The sequence below is a fragment of the Heterocephalus glaber genome, unplaced genomic scaffold, assembly GCF_053883595.1.
Source record: "Heterocephalus glaber isolate CG9 unplaced genomic scaffold, H.glaber_assembly_v1.0 deba00000122, whole genome shotgun sequence".
Lineage (NCBI taxonomy): Eukaryota > Metazoa > Chordata > Mammalia > Rodentia > Bathyergidae > Heterocephalus > Heterocephalus glaber.
In genome coordinates, this window is record NW_028258138.1 from 45,408,938 (window position 1) to 45,425,628 (window position 16,691).

At 31.8% G+C, this 16,691-nt stretch overlaps 1 protein-coding gene across 1 annotated transcript in view; it reads left to right on the forward strand.

Annotated features, from left to right (window-relative positions):
- Window positions 1-16,691, forward strand: part of Epha6 (EPH receptor A6) — a 916,320-nt gene that overhangs the window by 368,011 nt on the left and 531,618 nt on the right. The window contains 1 exon segment of the mRNA XM_021238833.2: window positions 3,755-3,910. Coding sequence (XP_021094492.1) covers window positions 3,755-3,910 — 156 coding nt within the window.

The window sequence follows — 16,691 nt, forward strand, 5'->3', positions numbered from 1 at the left end:
CCTGCCTTTCAAGCTTCTATGGCCCCGCAACTCTTGCATGTTGCATGCCTGCAAAAGCACCATCACATGGACAATGCCAAGGTCTTCTACCAGCTCCAGCACTATCCAAGCCTTCTTGAGAATCATGGCTGCAGTGGCTTCTGATAGTGTGGATGGGTGAACTCAGGAAAATACTTCCCTAGTCAATCCTAAATGAAGTGGTATCCGTAGGAGTCTCATCTTAAAGTATTTCAGAGTTCATACTTTTATTCCCTTATGCCTGTTATGCATGGGGTCTGGTCAATTCTGAGATGCCTTCAAGACATCTCTCCTATCATACTGATGGAAAATATTGCCTTCTTTTTATTGACACTAATTTCTTAAGCAACCACACCTGCCTTGGCCTCAACTTTACCCCCTCCCCACACACACACACACCCACTTTTCTGACCAAACTACAAGCTTTTCAAATCTTTCTAGCCAGATTTTCCTCCAGATTTTACTATAAATCTGGATAAAAGCAGTCAGTAATACCCATGCCACCACCTGAATGTTCTACTGCCTTGGAATTTCCTCTGCCAAATAAACTAGTTCATCTTTAAACTCAGTATCTCCAAAATCTCAGGACATGGACAGAATATAGATAAAGTCTTTGCCAGAATGTAATATAAATGCCTCTGATTTAATTCCCAATAGAGTTCTTGTTCCCATTTCAACTTCATTTTAGATCCAAACCATAGGAGAAGGTTTATTGTACCAAGGATAGAGCAAGTGAGAAAGGTCAGCATGCCAACATAATTTCAGATTATGAATATCAACTTCAGGAAATCAATATCATGTAGAAGAATTATAACTCACTTGGTAATGGAACTTAGTATGGCTTGTAGCAGTAAGAAAATCCAGTTTCACTTTGGACATTTCTGTTGAGTACATATCAAGATGTGGAATTGTTCTGTGAAATGGTATATCTATGTTCATCTATAGGAGATACCGCCAAATATGTGTTTAAAATAATAGAAAAAGTTTAAACTTTCCCAGTAATATATGACAGGTCATACTGTTTCATATCCTCACCAAAAACAATTGTTTTTGTATTTCTCTTTCACTTTGGACATTCTGGTTGATGGAAGAATTTTTTCATTGTACCTTGAAATAAAAGTTTAAAGCATGTCTTTGAGAAACTAAATATAATAGATAAAATAAATGTATAATAGCTGGAAAAGACCATTAGGGAAAGAAAAGAGATTAGGCTGACTCAGCAGTCTGATTTTCATTTGTCTCCAAAATGGAGCAATATATAACACCTGAAATTAAAAAAGAGGTGCAAAATATATGAAAAAGTCCTTTTTAAGACAGGAGACACCAAATAGCAGAGATGATAAAAAAAAGTAGCATACTTCTACAACTGTACCAATTTAATATCTTGAGACTATTCCTAGCCTGTAGCAAGGTAGGAAAGATCCTGATTTTTAAAAATTGGGGATTGGAGATTGTGAGTTATGAGTACAGATCTTAGAGTCCACACAAGACAAGGCATTTAGATTTCACAAGACAGTGTATGAGAGGACAGTGCTATTCTGCAGCAGAGCTATGCAGGTCATATGAGCTTTCATCATGGTTTTGTTGATATACCAACCAAAGAGGTAAGAATGCCATAAGAGGTATGAAGGCAGGAAAAATAAAAGGTAAATGGAAAATCACAGAGTCAATGGAATAAATACAAGCAAATAGGAAAAAAGACTTAAAGCCTGCCTATATGAACAATCCATTTAATGTAATTAATATAAACAGCACAATTAAAGATAAGAAATTGTCAAATTACATTCAAAACAAATAATGACACCCAAGTAAATATCTGCTTCCTACCAGAAACATTTTAAATCTAAAAATACAAATAGGTGAAAAACTGTGGTGTGATGTAGCAGGAGTTAGAATTCTGAAAAGGGGATCAGGGAAGAATTCATTGATAGGGTGACATTTGAACTAAGACTTGATGGAAAGAGGGAGGAAATTATGAAGATAACTGGCTGGATTAGAGCAGAAGAGGTCCTGTGACAAGAGCAAGCTTTACTGTAAGCATTCAAGAAACTTCTACAAAGAAGTTGAAACCCCTTCAGATAAGACATCATTACTTAAATTTTTGTGTTAGCTACTACAGAATATAAATAAAATGCAACGTTTTACACAACAAAATGTTGTTAAAAACAGGGTATTTTATAAACTAAACAATGTTTATGGCTAAAATTTAAATGACTGATGAAAAAAAGAGAATGAGAATAAAATACTTAGCTCTTTTTATATGCCTTTATAATAATATAGTAATATATAGCTTATATTTGAAGTAACACTGGACTATTCCAAATATAACCTCCTTATTTAGACCTAATTCTTTATAAATTAACTACTTTATTAGATTTTTTAATACTGCAAGTGCTTAAAAATATTGCTTAACTTTCTAGATAGGTTCAACTTTTAAAGTTATTTGAGAAATTATTAAATATTCTGAATTCAGTTATTTTAAACTGCATAATTAAGTAGAAAACATTTACTGACAAAACATGTATTTGATTTATTAATATTTTATGGTGTGTTGTCTTGCACCTACCTCTTAAGATCAAATTTGGAAATTACATATGTTTTGAAGAATATTTCCAATTATGAAACTATCAGTAGGATTAACTATATATTTTTTCATATGCTCAGGTTTTCCATAGGTTGGAGGAAATATTTTGATGATATAGTCATTTTTATTAGCTATATAATGCTAATTTGTCAACAAGTTAGAGATGTGTTGATATTCTTATCCATACATTTTTAAGGGATACCTCATCTCTTAATATAATTTTCCAATGAGGAATTAATAATTCCCCTTAAATTTTTAGATAATTTATTAAGATTTTTATAAAAGCAAACACAAACCATCATAATATAATACAGTCCAGTATACTAAAGAAAATTTAGTTACTAATAAATGTGCTAAACATATACCAAGACGAAACTGAAACTTTGTCCTTGAGTACAAAGAAATGGAATAAAACTGCATGTTTAACAGTGTGATTCAGTGTCTTTTAATGCCATTTTCCAAAACTACACAAAACCATCTCTTGTACTGCCGGTTATGGGCATCTTCACACTTATGAAGCACTAATAATTTGTGTGTGTTTATGTGCATGTTTATGTGAATGTGTGTATGGTGAATGTGTATGTTCTTGAGTTACACTAATTTTAAAATTTTCAGATAAAATATGTCATAATTTTCTTACTGACTTTGAGTCATATATTGGTCAGCTTTCCTCTTGCTGAAAGAAAATACCTAATACCTGCAATTTTAAAAAGAGGCTTATTTGGCTAATAGTTTCAGAGGATTCAGTACATGGTAAGCTTGCTCGAAGCAGGAACATCATGGCAGAAGGGTTTGATGGAGCAAAGTTGCTTAGTTAATGGTTGCCAGAAAACAGGAAGAAGGGAACAGTGCCAAAGAGGAAGAAGAGAGGGATCAGATATAGATCTCATGGTCATACTTTTAGGATCTACCCAAACACACCCAAAAGTGTTCTTTTGTAATCCCTTACGAGGTTTCCAAGCCAACTGGCATGACAGTTAAACTTAACATCACAAACAGCTAACTTGATTTATTAATATTAACACATATATTGACTTTTCTGTGTATGTGTTACATAGAACTCTTTAGACTCCAACTATGTATAAATTAAAATATGTTGCAAAAAATCCTCTAGAAAAATAATTAAAAAGAATTTTTTTCCTGTTTTTACAGCTTGCAGAACAGGATTCTATAAAGCATTTGCTGGAAACACAAAGTGTTCTAAATGCCCTCCACACAGTTTAACCTACATGGAAGCTACTTCTGTCTGTCAGTGTGATAAGGGCTACTTCAGAGCTGAAAAAGACCCACCTTCTATGGCATGTACCAGTAAGTCTACACAATTTGGATTTGCAAATATTGTTTCTAACCCTTTGGGTTTCTTTACATTTTAAAAATAAACAAATGTACAAAGTCCTATATTATCAATAAAATTTGTCTTTGATAATAGTAAAGAGCTCTTTATTCTCTGTATCATTGTTTTTCAAATGGTTTTAAAAATCTGTTTACTCCTCAGAATTTACAAGCATTGGTTTGACACCTTGCAAATATTAGGTAGGCAAGACCTGTCACTGCGAATTTAAGACCGTTTAAGAAAACATGAGAAGTTATAAACAAAACCTCTGTTCTTTACTTTAAACATTTTAAGGCATATTGATTTAGGAATATAAAGTTCTATTGTGTGAGTGAGAGCTTGAATCTCATTGACATTTGTCTTTAAAGGAAGCAGTTTTTGAGTTTGTCCACATTTCACCTCTCAGTTTCTCTTTACTTTTTTGGTTGGAACCAGTAGAATATTAGATCTAAATGTGAAGGTCATTTTAATGCATACTCTCAGAATTTTAAATTATTTCTATCTTCTATTATTTAAGTCTTGTGAAATATCTATACATTTAGAAAATAAAAGTGAATATATTAATACATTGCTAAGCTAGGCAAAAGTAAAATGTCACACTGAGCTGTAAAGTCTTTTTTAAATCATACGCAAGATATTCTATTGAAAATTTGCCATTTTGCTGATCAATGGGTACAAAAATGTTGCTTATATAATTCTGTAGAATCAAAAGTACATTCGAATTATGTCATATATTCCTTAAAGACAATGATAGAGTTGTCTCGGTTGGGGGGGGGGTGTATTAAATTCTTTTGTTGGTACATTGTAGGTATACAACACAATTACATTTCTCATTGGGAATTGTACCTTTACATAATGCATCTTGTTTCTTATTTTTTCCCCATTTCTAGCCCTCCCTTCACGCCCTCAACCCTTGGAGATGTCTTGTTTTTTAAGCTTAAATGATGCCCATCAAATTTGTCTGCTGAACTATAGATTTTATTATAAAATGACTTTAGAGAACATATTTAATGAAAATACAACACATTCATTAGTAGATATAATGTTTGCTTTCTAATTGTAGATTTTGAGTAATTACTTTCTTTATAAAATTGCTGGATTTTTTCCTGAGAATCTATTTTAAAATTTTAAGCAGAAACATATAAATTATAAATATTATTTCTCAGTTAATTATAAAAATAATTTGTAATAGTAAAATCTTGTTACTAGTATACATATATATTTCTTCTTGTACAATTCATAATATTATATTATAATATGGAGGATATAGTACAGTTAGGTAGATGGAGTTTTTTTTATATAGCTACAGTTCTTCCAAACAAGTATGTTTCAAAACCTACATATGAAACTGAAGGTAGGATCTTAATTAAGTCACAGTGGAAAAATCTCTTTTTGTTTTCATAGATTATAAATAGACAATTGGTAAATTAAAGGAATAAAGTGATTCCAATCTTTAAAATCTTTTAGTGATATAGTAGAATCGGTAGTGAGGAGGGCTTATTCCTTGACGTGCGAGACTAGCTAAGGAAATAAAACCCAGATGAAAAAAGGCCTATGAATATGATGTTATTCTGCCATTTTTGAATCAGATATATGTGTATGTCAGCTTATTATTTTGTCACCTCAATTTTCTTTATTTCCTTTTTAAAATGACTGATATGTACACAATATTTTTTTTAATTCTACCTTCCATTGGTTATGTGGAAGCAGAAAAAGGTTTGATTCTGTCATCCTTGGATAGAAATTTAGACAGGGAACAATGTGCCCTTCTCACTATTGGGGAGGATAAAACAATTTTCCTCTATCATCATAGCTCTTAGTTATGAGAGATCCCTGTAACAAAAGACATAATAACAATAGAAAAACAAAGGTTTACTTATATTTATATTTGGGAGATATTCAGAGGATGAACAAATTTCAGAATGGATTTGAGTTCAGGCTTAAATAACCTGAAACAAAGAAGGATGTCAGGAGAGGAAAGTGTAGATGAAATAAACAAGACAATCACAAAACAAAGGTAAAGTCTGTTTGCAGACTTATCTTAGAGCCTTCATGAGAAGAGTCTCTGTTGTGTCATCTTCTTCCTCACAAGTTAGGAAAACACTTTTAAATGGAGGTTTCCTTTATTGATATACATTTCCCCTATGAAAAAGTGACTTTTGTTTTCAGATCTCCTCCTAGGTTGTCAGTAGTTTGTCAAATAATGGTCTCAAAATAATCATTGTGCCTGAGGGGTATATTTTGGAGTGGCATATGCTGGTCTTGTAAATTGTCCTTAGGGATCAAAAAGAAGAACAACCCAAAATGACAACAATGAAATATGAAACTGTAAAGGGATTTTACTGTTTAAGCCACCGAGAATCCACTCTCAATGCTTCTCTATGATCCTTCCTTGAGAGATTGTTTTGGCCATGTTTAGCAAAGGCTCAGAATAGCTAACTGAGGCACACTATCTTATAGAAATAAAGTATCTGATGCTAGTTAGGTAAAGTTGAACAAATTAGTTAACCTCTGCTGACCTCACTTGGATCAACTATAGGGATAACAATATGTACCATATAATGTTGTCCCAATGATTAATATTGAAAAAGTACTAAAAACAGTACTTTGCACATAGCAGATATTATATAAACATTAAATAAAGGAAGCTCTTATATTTTAAAAATTCTTAATAATATTCAAAATTAAAATATTTGATATTATTATGCTAGGCTAATAGCATCTATCACTTGTATTCCTACAGACGGAAGGAAATAATGTACTGAGTTTAAAAAAATATATTAGTACATGTTTGCAGTTCACACTGATTGTGATTTGGTTCATGTACATAATACACCTTAATTATTTTTACATCCTCTTCCCCTCCCTTCACCCTCTCCTCCCCCAAACTCTTGGTCCCATGTTCATTTGCAAAGTACCACCCTGTTTCCTATCCTTTGTTTTCTTTAATATATTTAACTTTCTAATACAAAGAAATGATGTGATATTTAAGCATGTGTGTCTCAATTATTATTTCAATTAACTTTAGGGTCTCAAGGTGTATACATTTGCCTAAAAATGACTCAAATTTATCTCTCTTTATAGCAAAGTAGTACTCTTTTTGTATAAACACCATATATTACTTACCTATTCATCTATTGATGGAAATACAGACTGCTTCAGGGTTTAGTTCTCGTGAGTTTTGCTGCTATAAATATGGCTATGAATATATCATTGTAGTATGATACCTTTAAATCTTTCAGAAAGATTCATAGAATAGAAATAGCTAGGTCAATTAGAATTTCAGTTTTAGTTTTTTGAAGAATCTCCACACTGATTTCCATATTGGTTGTACTAGTTTACATTTCCACCAACAATGTAGCCTTGCCAGCATTTATTTGATTCTTAATTATAGCTATTCTTTCTAGAGTAAAATGAAATCTTAGTGTTGTTTTAATTTGCATTTCTATAATAACCAGAGATGTACATTTTTTCATGTATTTAAGTGTCATTTTCACTTCTTCTGGGAAGTGTCTATTCATTTCAATTACCCATTTTTTGATTGGATCGTCTATTTAGGGAACTATATTTTTTTTTAGTATTTTGTATATTCTAGATATTAGTCCTCTGTCTGAGGAGTAGCTAGAGAAAAATTTCCCATTCTATAGGTTGTCTCTTTACTGTGTTGGTTTGTTTCCTTTGCTGTGTGGAATATTCCTTACTTTGATATAATCCCATTTGTTGATTCTTAAAGTTATTTCTTGTGTAATTGGAGCTCTGTTCAGAAAGTCCCTTTTTATGCCTATGTATTAAAAAATTTTACCTAATTTATCTTCTAGCAAATCTGTTTCTGTTTTAGTATTTAGATCTTTGATCTACCTTGGTTTTAGTTTAACTCATTGTTAAAGAGATATGGGTCTAGATTCAGTTTTTGGCATGTGGATAGCTAGTTTTCCCAGCACAATTTGTTAAAGAGCCTCTCTTTCCTCCAGTGTATTTTTGGACTCTTTTTCACGATCAGATGTCTGAATGTCCCAAGAACAAGAACAACAGAAATCCAAAGCTAGCACAAGTAGGGAAATTATAAAGATTAGAAAAAAATGAATGAAATCGAGAGTAAAAAACTGTAGAAAGGATCAAGGAGTTGTTTTTCTAGAACTTTGAGGTGCATTATTAAGTTATTTGGGCTTGCTCTGTTTTTCTGATGTGGAAATTCACAGTATAATTTCTTTCTTAGGAATGTTTAGATTGTGTCACATAGATTTTGGTATGTTGTACTAGCATTATCATTTCTTTTTAGAAAGTTTCTAATATCTTCCTTGATTTCTGCTGTGACTCATTGATTATTAAAGAGTGTATTGTTTAATCTCCATGTGTTTGCATAGTTTTTGTGGTTTCTTTTGCTATTGATTTCTAGTTTTAATGCACTATGATCTGATATTATGCATAGAATATTTTTGCTTTTTTGTGTTTATTTAAGTCTGATTTATGAGCTAGCATGTGGTCTATTTTGGACAAAATTCCATGTGCTTCTGAGAGTGTGCATTCTTTTATTGCTGGGTAGAACACTATAGATATTGATAAAGTACATTTATTTCAAGGTGTGGTTAAAATCTGATATTTCTTTGTGGCTTTTTTTTTCTAACTGATCTGTCATTTTATAATAATGGGGAATTGAAGTCTCCCGCTAAATGTGTTGATATTTATCAGATATTTTTTTGCCCAGTAATGTTTGTTTTATGAATTTGAGGATGCCGGTGTTTGGTGCATATATAATTATTATCTCTTTCTGTTGAATTTTTTCCTGAACCAATATGTAGTGACCTTTTCTTTCTCTTGTGATCAATATTGTCTTGAAGTGCTATTTGTCTGAAAATAGGATAGGTACTCTTGCTTTTTTGCACACTCTGTTGCATGGAATATTATTTTACATCCTTTGATTTTAGTCTATGAATTTCTTTTTGGATTAAATGTATTTATTGTATATAGCATAACATTGAATTTTCTTTTTGATGCAATCTGCCAATCCTTGCCTTTCTTAAGGTGAAACCATGCACACTGACAGCTATTACTGAAAAGTATTGACTTATTCTCATCACTGCATTATTTTTCTGGTTTTGATCCTTCTTTTTTCCTTTCCAATTAAGTGCTCATCTGGATTGATGAAATCATTTCATTAGACTATTTGGTACTATTGACTTCATCATTTTCTTTTAGGATATCCCTGAGAAATTTTGGATTGCTGATTTGGTGGCCATGAATTAATTAAGGTGTTCTTTGTCAGGAAAGTCCTTATTTTTCCATCAATTTTGAGATTTACAGGTATATTAGTCTGGGTTGAAAGTTGTTTCACTTCAAGCTCTCCTGACCTTTAAGTTTTGTGTTGAGAAGTCTACTGTAATTCTAATTTGTTTACCTTTATAAGCGATTGTTGCTTTTTCTAACAGCTTTTAAAATTTTGTCCTTGTGTTGTACTTCTGAGATTTTGAGTATGATGTGTCATGAAGAATTCCTTTTCTGATTGTTTCCATTTGAGATTTTGTATGCCTTACTTATGCTGAATTATTTCCCCATATTTGGAAATATTTCCACTATTATTTCTGTAAACAGATTTTTTCAAAGAGCTTCATGTTGTCTTCTGATTTTTCACTAATACCAGTTATTCTTAGAATAGTCTTATTTGCACCATCTAGAAGCTATTGGCTTAATTTTCCATGTTCTCTTGTTTATTTAAGGTATCTCTGAGTACATGGTCACATATATCAGCCCTGTCTTCAAGATCTGACACTGTCTTCACATATGATCATGTATGATTTCTTTTTCCTTTTTAGCTCATCTAGCTTTATATTAGTGTCTTCTGTAAGTTCAATGGTCAATTTTTTAGTTAGCCCATTATTTGTTCAGTTTTATTATCTTTGATTTTACTGACAGCCTTATTGATCTGAGGTTTTTTTCTCTTTTATTATTTTGTACAATTTGGCTGTTTGGCTTTTAATTTCTTCCCCATTGATTCCTCATGGATCAGCTCTGGGGAAGTCTATTGTTTGGGAAGCATTTTGTTGCCTTTTCTTGTTTACTCTGTGTGTGTGTGTGTGTGTGTGTGTATGTGTGTGTGTTCAAGTTGATGGGTGCACATGTACTGAGGACTACAGGTTGACTAGATTGGATGTTGTTGATAATATGGAGATCTCTTTAGTTAGTATCTGCTTTCTAGTGATGTACTCTGAGTGTAGTTAACTATAGGCCTTTGCTTCTGTCCCAAAATCTCACCAACTCTGTTAATTTGGGGATAGGAGGGTGTGGTATATCTGGCCTGGCACACAGTTCCCTGGAAATGAACTGCAGTATAGTTCTTGATGCAAAGATAAATCAGTTATGAGCATACAGTAAAAACCAATTAATAGGAACAACTCTTCTACCCTGGCAATAGTAACAACAAAATTAGCAACAACAACCCAGTCAAAAGCAAACTGGATATTGACATACTATAAGAACCAATAAAAGCTACTAATGTACCATTCTTAACAATAGAAAAGAGATCTGTAATTATAATACGGATACAAAGACAAACCACATACTGACATACAGTAAATATCTATAAGACATAACTATACCGGCATTAACAATGCAAAAGAATTCAATAATAGTAGTATAGGTCAACTAAATATCTAAAGATTAATAAAGCTTAATAGTAATACTAGCTAAGGTGGAGGAGTTAGGAAAGAGGAAAATTACAGAAGTAAAATTTGAAAAATAAGGAAAAGGAAAATGTGAAGTGAGAGAGAAAAATGAGATAAGGGATCTTATTAAGAAGTAAAAGAAAATTAACAGAATTCATTAAAAGTACCAGAAAAGAATGTAGAAGAAAAAGCAGAGCAAAATAAAGAAAAAAGACAAAAGGGAAAAAAAGAGAAAGAAAAATACTTCTAAATGCCCCATCAAAGAAGAAAAATAGAAATATGTTTGTAAAAATTTCTCTCCATTTTTGAATGAGTGATTTCTTTCCACAGTCTATAGTAGTGGAATCTACCAGATTTGTAGGAGAGACAGTGAGTCACTGCTGGGACTTATTTTGTCTCCTCACTCATATTTTGGTGGGTGAATGTGAATTTTCCCCTGGCTTTTCTGCTGGATATGGTATACTGTGTTTTTAAAATGTTTTCACAAATACTAAGTCCTGCAGTTTTAAGTCTATCTGATATCAGTAATGTTTTCTAAATTATATTCTGTTACTAAGAAACATTTGTAGTTATTAAAATATAAGTAGATAAAGCAAACATTATGTACTCTAATGCATCATGGCTCCTAAAGATTAAATAATTAAATTGTGAGAAAAAAATCTGAAAAATGACAAACCAGGAGGTCATTGAACCATTAGCCCTGAGTGTCATGCTAAGTCCAGCAAGAACTTTTGAGGCTGAGAATCCAATAAGGAATTGTTTCTGTTTTTCATTAACTGCAAACAATGGCTAAACTTAAATAGACACAAACTCTTAACTTCTGGATCCCGTATCTCTATGAATTCGCCATCCTTTATTATCTTTTAATGTATTATCTAGAGATCAGAATTTGGGTTAAGTAAACATTCAATCCCATCACTTTCTGGTGTTTTGTCAGTGTTAGCATTTAAAACAATACTTTGAGAGAACTTTCTGATAATTTGAAAGCAAACATTATTTCCTTAGTATCAAGGAAAGACTATAATTTCAAATGTATATGCTTTTTAATGGCTGACTAAACCATCAGAAATAGCTAAGACATTTGGCTGATAAGTAACACAGTAAGAAAAGATTCCATAGATAGGTGGTCTTATAGCTTACACAATTTTAAGAATCCTAAAATTATTTATTTCCTTTTCTGACTATTTTTCCTGCTAACTCCTTCCTTACAACATATAATACTAATACATTCAAATTTCTATCATTAAAAAATCTTTTGAGTTGTTTTTCTCTCTTCTAAAACAAATACCTAGGAAAAGTAGTCTCCGTTGATTGTGGCTGTTTAATATTTAATTTTCTTGTTACTCATTTGGAAATTTGCTGCTCACTCAACTACAATTTGATTTTTCCTCTCTACTTGAAATAAATTGTATAAAATAAATTCACCAATTATCTTCACTGCCATTTTTTATTAGAAACACTTTTGATCCTGTTATTTATTATATATAACTTTGATAATCACTCTTTTTTTGAATCCCTGTGTTCCCTTTCAATCTAAAACATTGCAAAAAAATAAAAAATAAAAATAAATACTGCAATTCTGTTTCACTCTCATAATTTTTAAATCATTTTGTTTGTTGCCACTGCTTCTTTTGCTTACCATTCCTCATGTTCCTTCCTTTGCATTCTTGTTACATGCCCTAATTCTCTCCCATAGTTTCAAATATCATCTATAGATAGATGATGGTCATAGTTTTATTTATATCCAATCTTCTCTTGCATGGTTGAAAATCTAGCTAACTAATGAAGGCATCTGACAACCTGCACATCCTGTGAAAACCTGTCCTCATTCCTTTGTTTACTAAACTTCTGTACTTCAAAGATGCTAAGCCTGTTCTCCAACTTGGTGACAGGATTTTTGTACTTGAAATGCTCTTCCTATAAGATTTTTGTAGCCATTTTTTTTTATTGGAGATCAAATAACAGCTCTTAGGACAGGCATTTTCTCACCACTCATTAAAAAAATCTGTTCTACTTACACTTTTTTATATCATTGTGTCTTATGTTTTATGTATTAGATAATTCTTTACAAACACCTGGTTTATTTTATAGTTGCTTCCTTGTTTATTACTATTCTACCCGCACTGGATTACAAGGGCCATGTGGTTATATATATATGTTTTTTCTAAACTACATTTTCACCATTTATAATAGTACCTGGCATACAACAGGCACTAAATATTTAATGAGTGAGAAAACTAATAATTTTAAGCTTAACCTGCCAAAGACAATTTTATTCCTTTGAATTTTGACTTACTCATCTACCCTTATTCTTTTGTCATTGTTCTGATGAATCTTTATTTACTCATGCTTCCAAGATATACACCTTAATATCATGACCCCTGGTCCAGTCCCTGATGTATTCAATTCTACTCTGACATATTCAATTCTATCTGTTCATTCATGTTAATTCCTAGCCAATATTTTCATTAAGGCCTTTACTCTTTTTTGAGCTTATTTAATAATCTCCTGACAAATCTCCTCCATTTAGTATTCCATTTCATAAATATTTTTCCACAATTCTAGAAAGCATCATCTTTAAAACAAAAACTAAAACAAAGCCTTTAAAACAACACAAAAAATCTTTATCATTGTACCACTTCTGGTTAAAGCTTTTCAGAACCTAAGCCTCATTTGCCTAAATTGTACTTCAGTCCAAGAACATCCAAGGTTGAGGCTCAGTGTTTCTGTCACTCTCCAACTTTAACTATATTAGAATCTCTGAAATGGCTCTAGTATCCCAATGTACCAATAGCATACTTGCAGGTTTGGGCCTACTTTGTTTTCAGAAATAATTCATTATGTTCCTTTTGGATGAATTGCAAGATATATAAAAGAAATCAGGAATTAAAAATTGAAACTGAAAAGTTGAAATGTTCTTCCTGATATCTTAATCTATTTAATAATATGCTCTTTTTTCTCAGGTGACTCATTGATGTATTTTCTGTATTTTGAAGGGTACTTTGAAGGGTGGAGGACGTTCTGGAATATCAAATATTGGTCAATTAGTGCTGCTTTGTGAGAGCCATTCTGAGCACAAGAAACCTTGCTGCTGGCCAAGAAGTCTGTTATGAAAATAACTGTCTGAGGCTTTTCCAGGCCAATTGGGAAAAATACTCACTAAGGTTGGAGAGACAAAGTAGGAAAATAAGAGTTGCTAAAATAGTGCTATTCAAACAGAAGTGAGAGCCTGGAGAGAAGTGAAAAAAGAATCTAATAGATGATAAGTGAGAGATTAGAAAAGTACAATTCTCTGATCTTAGCATTTTACTTTGATATTTCTCGTATCATTAAATTATTACAGAAATTGGTTCTTTAAAGCTACTGAATAGGTACTATAAGATTAATTTGTATAACAAATATTTATGGTACCTGCTTAGGAAAGTTCCAACAAAAAATGTAAATCATATATGTATGTAATCCTAGCATACACTGATAAAGATATTTTGTTTTTGTTGTGATCATTTAAACATGTAATCAAATACCTTGTGAGTAAAAACAGTTTCTTGTAACATCATTCTTAATGCAGAGGCAAATATCGTGTCTTTGTATTTGATATACAATGATAATGATGGGAAGAAAGCATAAAACTTCAATTTACTTTTGCTCTAAAACTAACATTGTAAAGAATGGCTCCTTTATTGCTGGAATAATTGGGCACTTCAGAAAGTTATTATTCTCTCACTCTTGCTTTGTGTAAAATAAATAGTGGTTGCAGTAGGTAGGAAAGTTCTTTCCTTTTTTCAGCTGCTATAGTCAGGTCCCCCACATCTGAGACAGCTCAAGATGCTCGTAATCCAGATCTCTGCTTGTTAGCTCTTCCTCCCCTGCCCTCTGTTTATATTTTTCTCTCCTAAACTCAAGTTTGGTATGGAGGAAACCAGTCTGTCCCATTGCTTTTTCCACCTTACAATTGAAATACAACAGCCCAACTGATTGATTAGGTGATTCACCGTAAACAATGTAGCACCCACGATGTTGCAGAAGCCACAAAGGGAAAAGTTGCTAAAATGGATTTTATTATATCTAAAAGTTTGTGTTACATTTTATACTTATATTATTATAGAAAATAATGCTAAGTATTTACTCAGTATATTTGCATTATGTTTTTAAAATTTAAATGACTCCACTACTGACAAGACACCTGGATAAATGAATCCCAGTTTCTCCAATATAGATCACAAATATACGATGTCATTTGTGTTTTGTGAAGTTTTCTAACACAAATACAATAAATTTGATTTTGTCAGAGGTTCTTCAAATTAACTGGGAAAGATTCCTTTATAAGAATAAATACTGAATTTTGCCAATGTTGAAAAGTTGAGTTACCAATTGATGCCAGTTGAATTGGTTTCTCTTCCTGTATTATAAACTCAGAGAATTGTCCCACTGTCATCTACTTGTACACAACACACCAACCAAGAAAGCATCCATAATTTCAAAGCATGCCATCATAATTATTTCTACAATATTTTCCATTTTGAAGTCTTATTAATTTTCTTGAATCTCTTCATTCATTGTTTGGCTTTTTGTTCCAAACTATAACACTGTTTAGTCTCCATATATTTATCTTTTCCATTCTGAATGGCTGCTTAGTTACAAAAAATTGGCTGAAACATAGAATGGTCTGTATGTAGATGTATATTGTTTTTCATGGTATTAGGAAAAGTGGATGATATTTAATTCGAAATACCTAAGGCCAGCTACTAAATTTCATTTGTATTTTAGTATGATTTTTAACTATTTACCCTTGATTTGAGCAGTTACTACACATCTATTAATTCTCACAATTAGTTATTCTGTGGTTTTGCATTGACCTGTGCAGTTCTCTTCCCTATGTTGATAATGAAGGTTGATAACTACTGTTTATAATTTTCTTGGACTCCAATTATGTCCATGCTGTATGGCATAAACATTGGGGATGCAAATATTTACTTTTCAAGATTTTAACTATCTACACAACTGTAGTTTGAGAAATTTTTATTCTTTTCTGAGTAATGAGTGCTGAGAGTTGGTACCTTTTCATTCTGCTAAGGGTCTCTATTAATCTAAGTTTTCATAATGTAAGCATTCTCTTCCACTTCAAATTATTTTCATGTCATGTAGATTCACCCTTCATCAGTAACAATGGGCTCTTACAAAGCTTATAACTTTGATCTCCACTTTCCAATATTTGTCAAAATTCTTGATATATTCAAAATAGTATAATTCATGGGATTGTACCAAGCCAATTTTTCCTTCATTAAGTTAAAGAACACATTACTTTTGGATAAAGCTTGCAAACATGAATGTAGACACTTCAATGTAATACACAGATCATCATTAAAAGTATAAAATATATACTTCCGTACAAATGTATACTTTTAATATTTATTTAACAAAATTTATATATATAGGTAGAATTCAATGTGATAAAATGAAAAAAAATCTAAACATAAAGCACCATCCTATCACTAAAGAACTCCATGACCTTCACATAATTACTGTACTTTCCTGGATCCCCTTTTTAAAAATCTGAGCAAATTCATATAGTTCTTTCCCTGTGCCAGGATTAGAGTTTTAGTTTTGTGGCTGTCAGCATTTTTCAAGTAGGCAAAACTTTAACGGAAAAAAGCTTTTAGACAGAGTGATAATTTCAGAGGAGAATACAAAAATTCTGTTTACAGATGCTCTTATTAAAAACATTATATAGGAAGGACTGTAGATTAACAATATGATCCTTATACAAAAATGTTAAAATTAATATTGGCAATGCAAAGGATTAGATGACTTCTACAGTTTTAAATTATGTCGACAGGTAGATCTGAATATTTTTAGTACAGTATTAAAAATCCGAGGTTTAGCTTTTTAAATTGTAGCAATGTATTTATCTTTCTTTAGTAAATACTACAATCTTACTCATGTTCAAAAGCATTTAAACATTCCTAGAAAGGAAAGAACACACAGTGTATTCTTGTATGTTCCTGGACACAAGTTAGCATAGAACTATTTTTCTCCCTTCCAGGCTCATAAAAATGAACAAATTTGCTTTCTATTAGTATATTCCTGGTATACATTA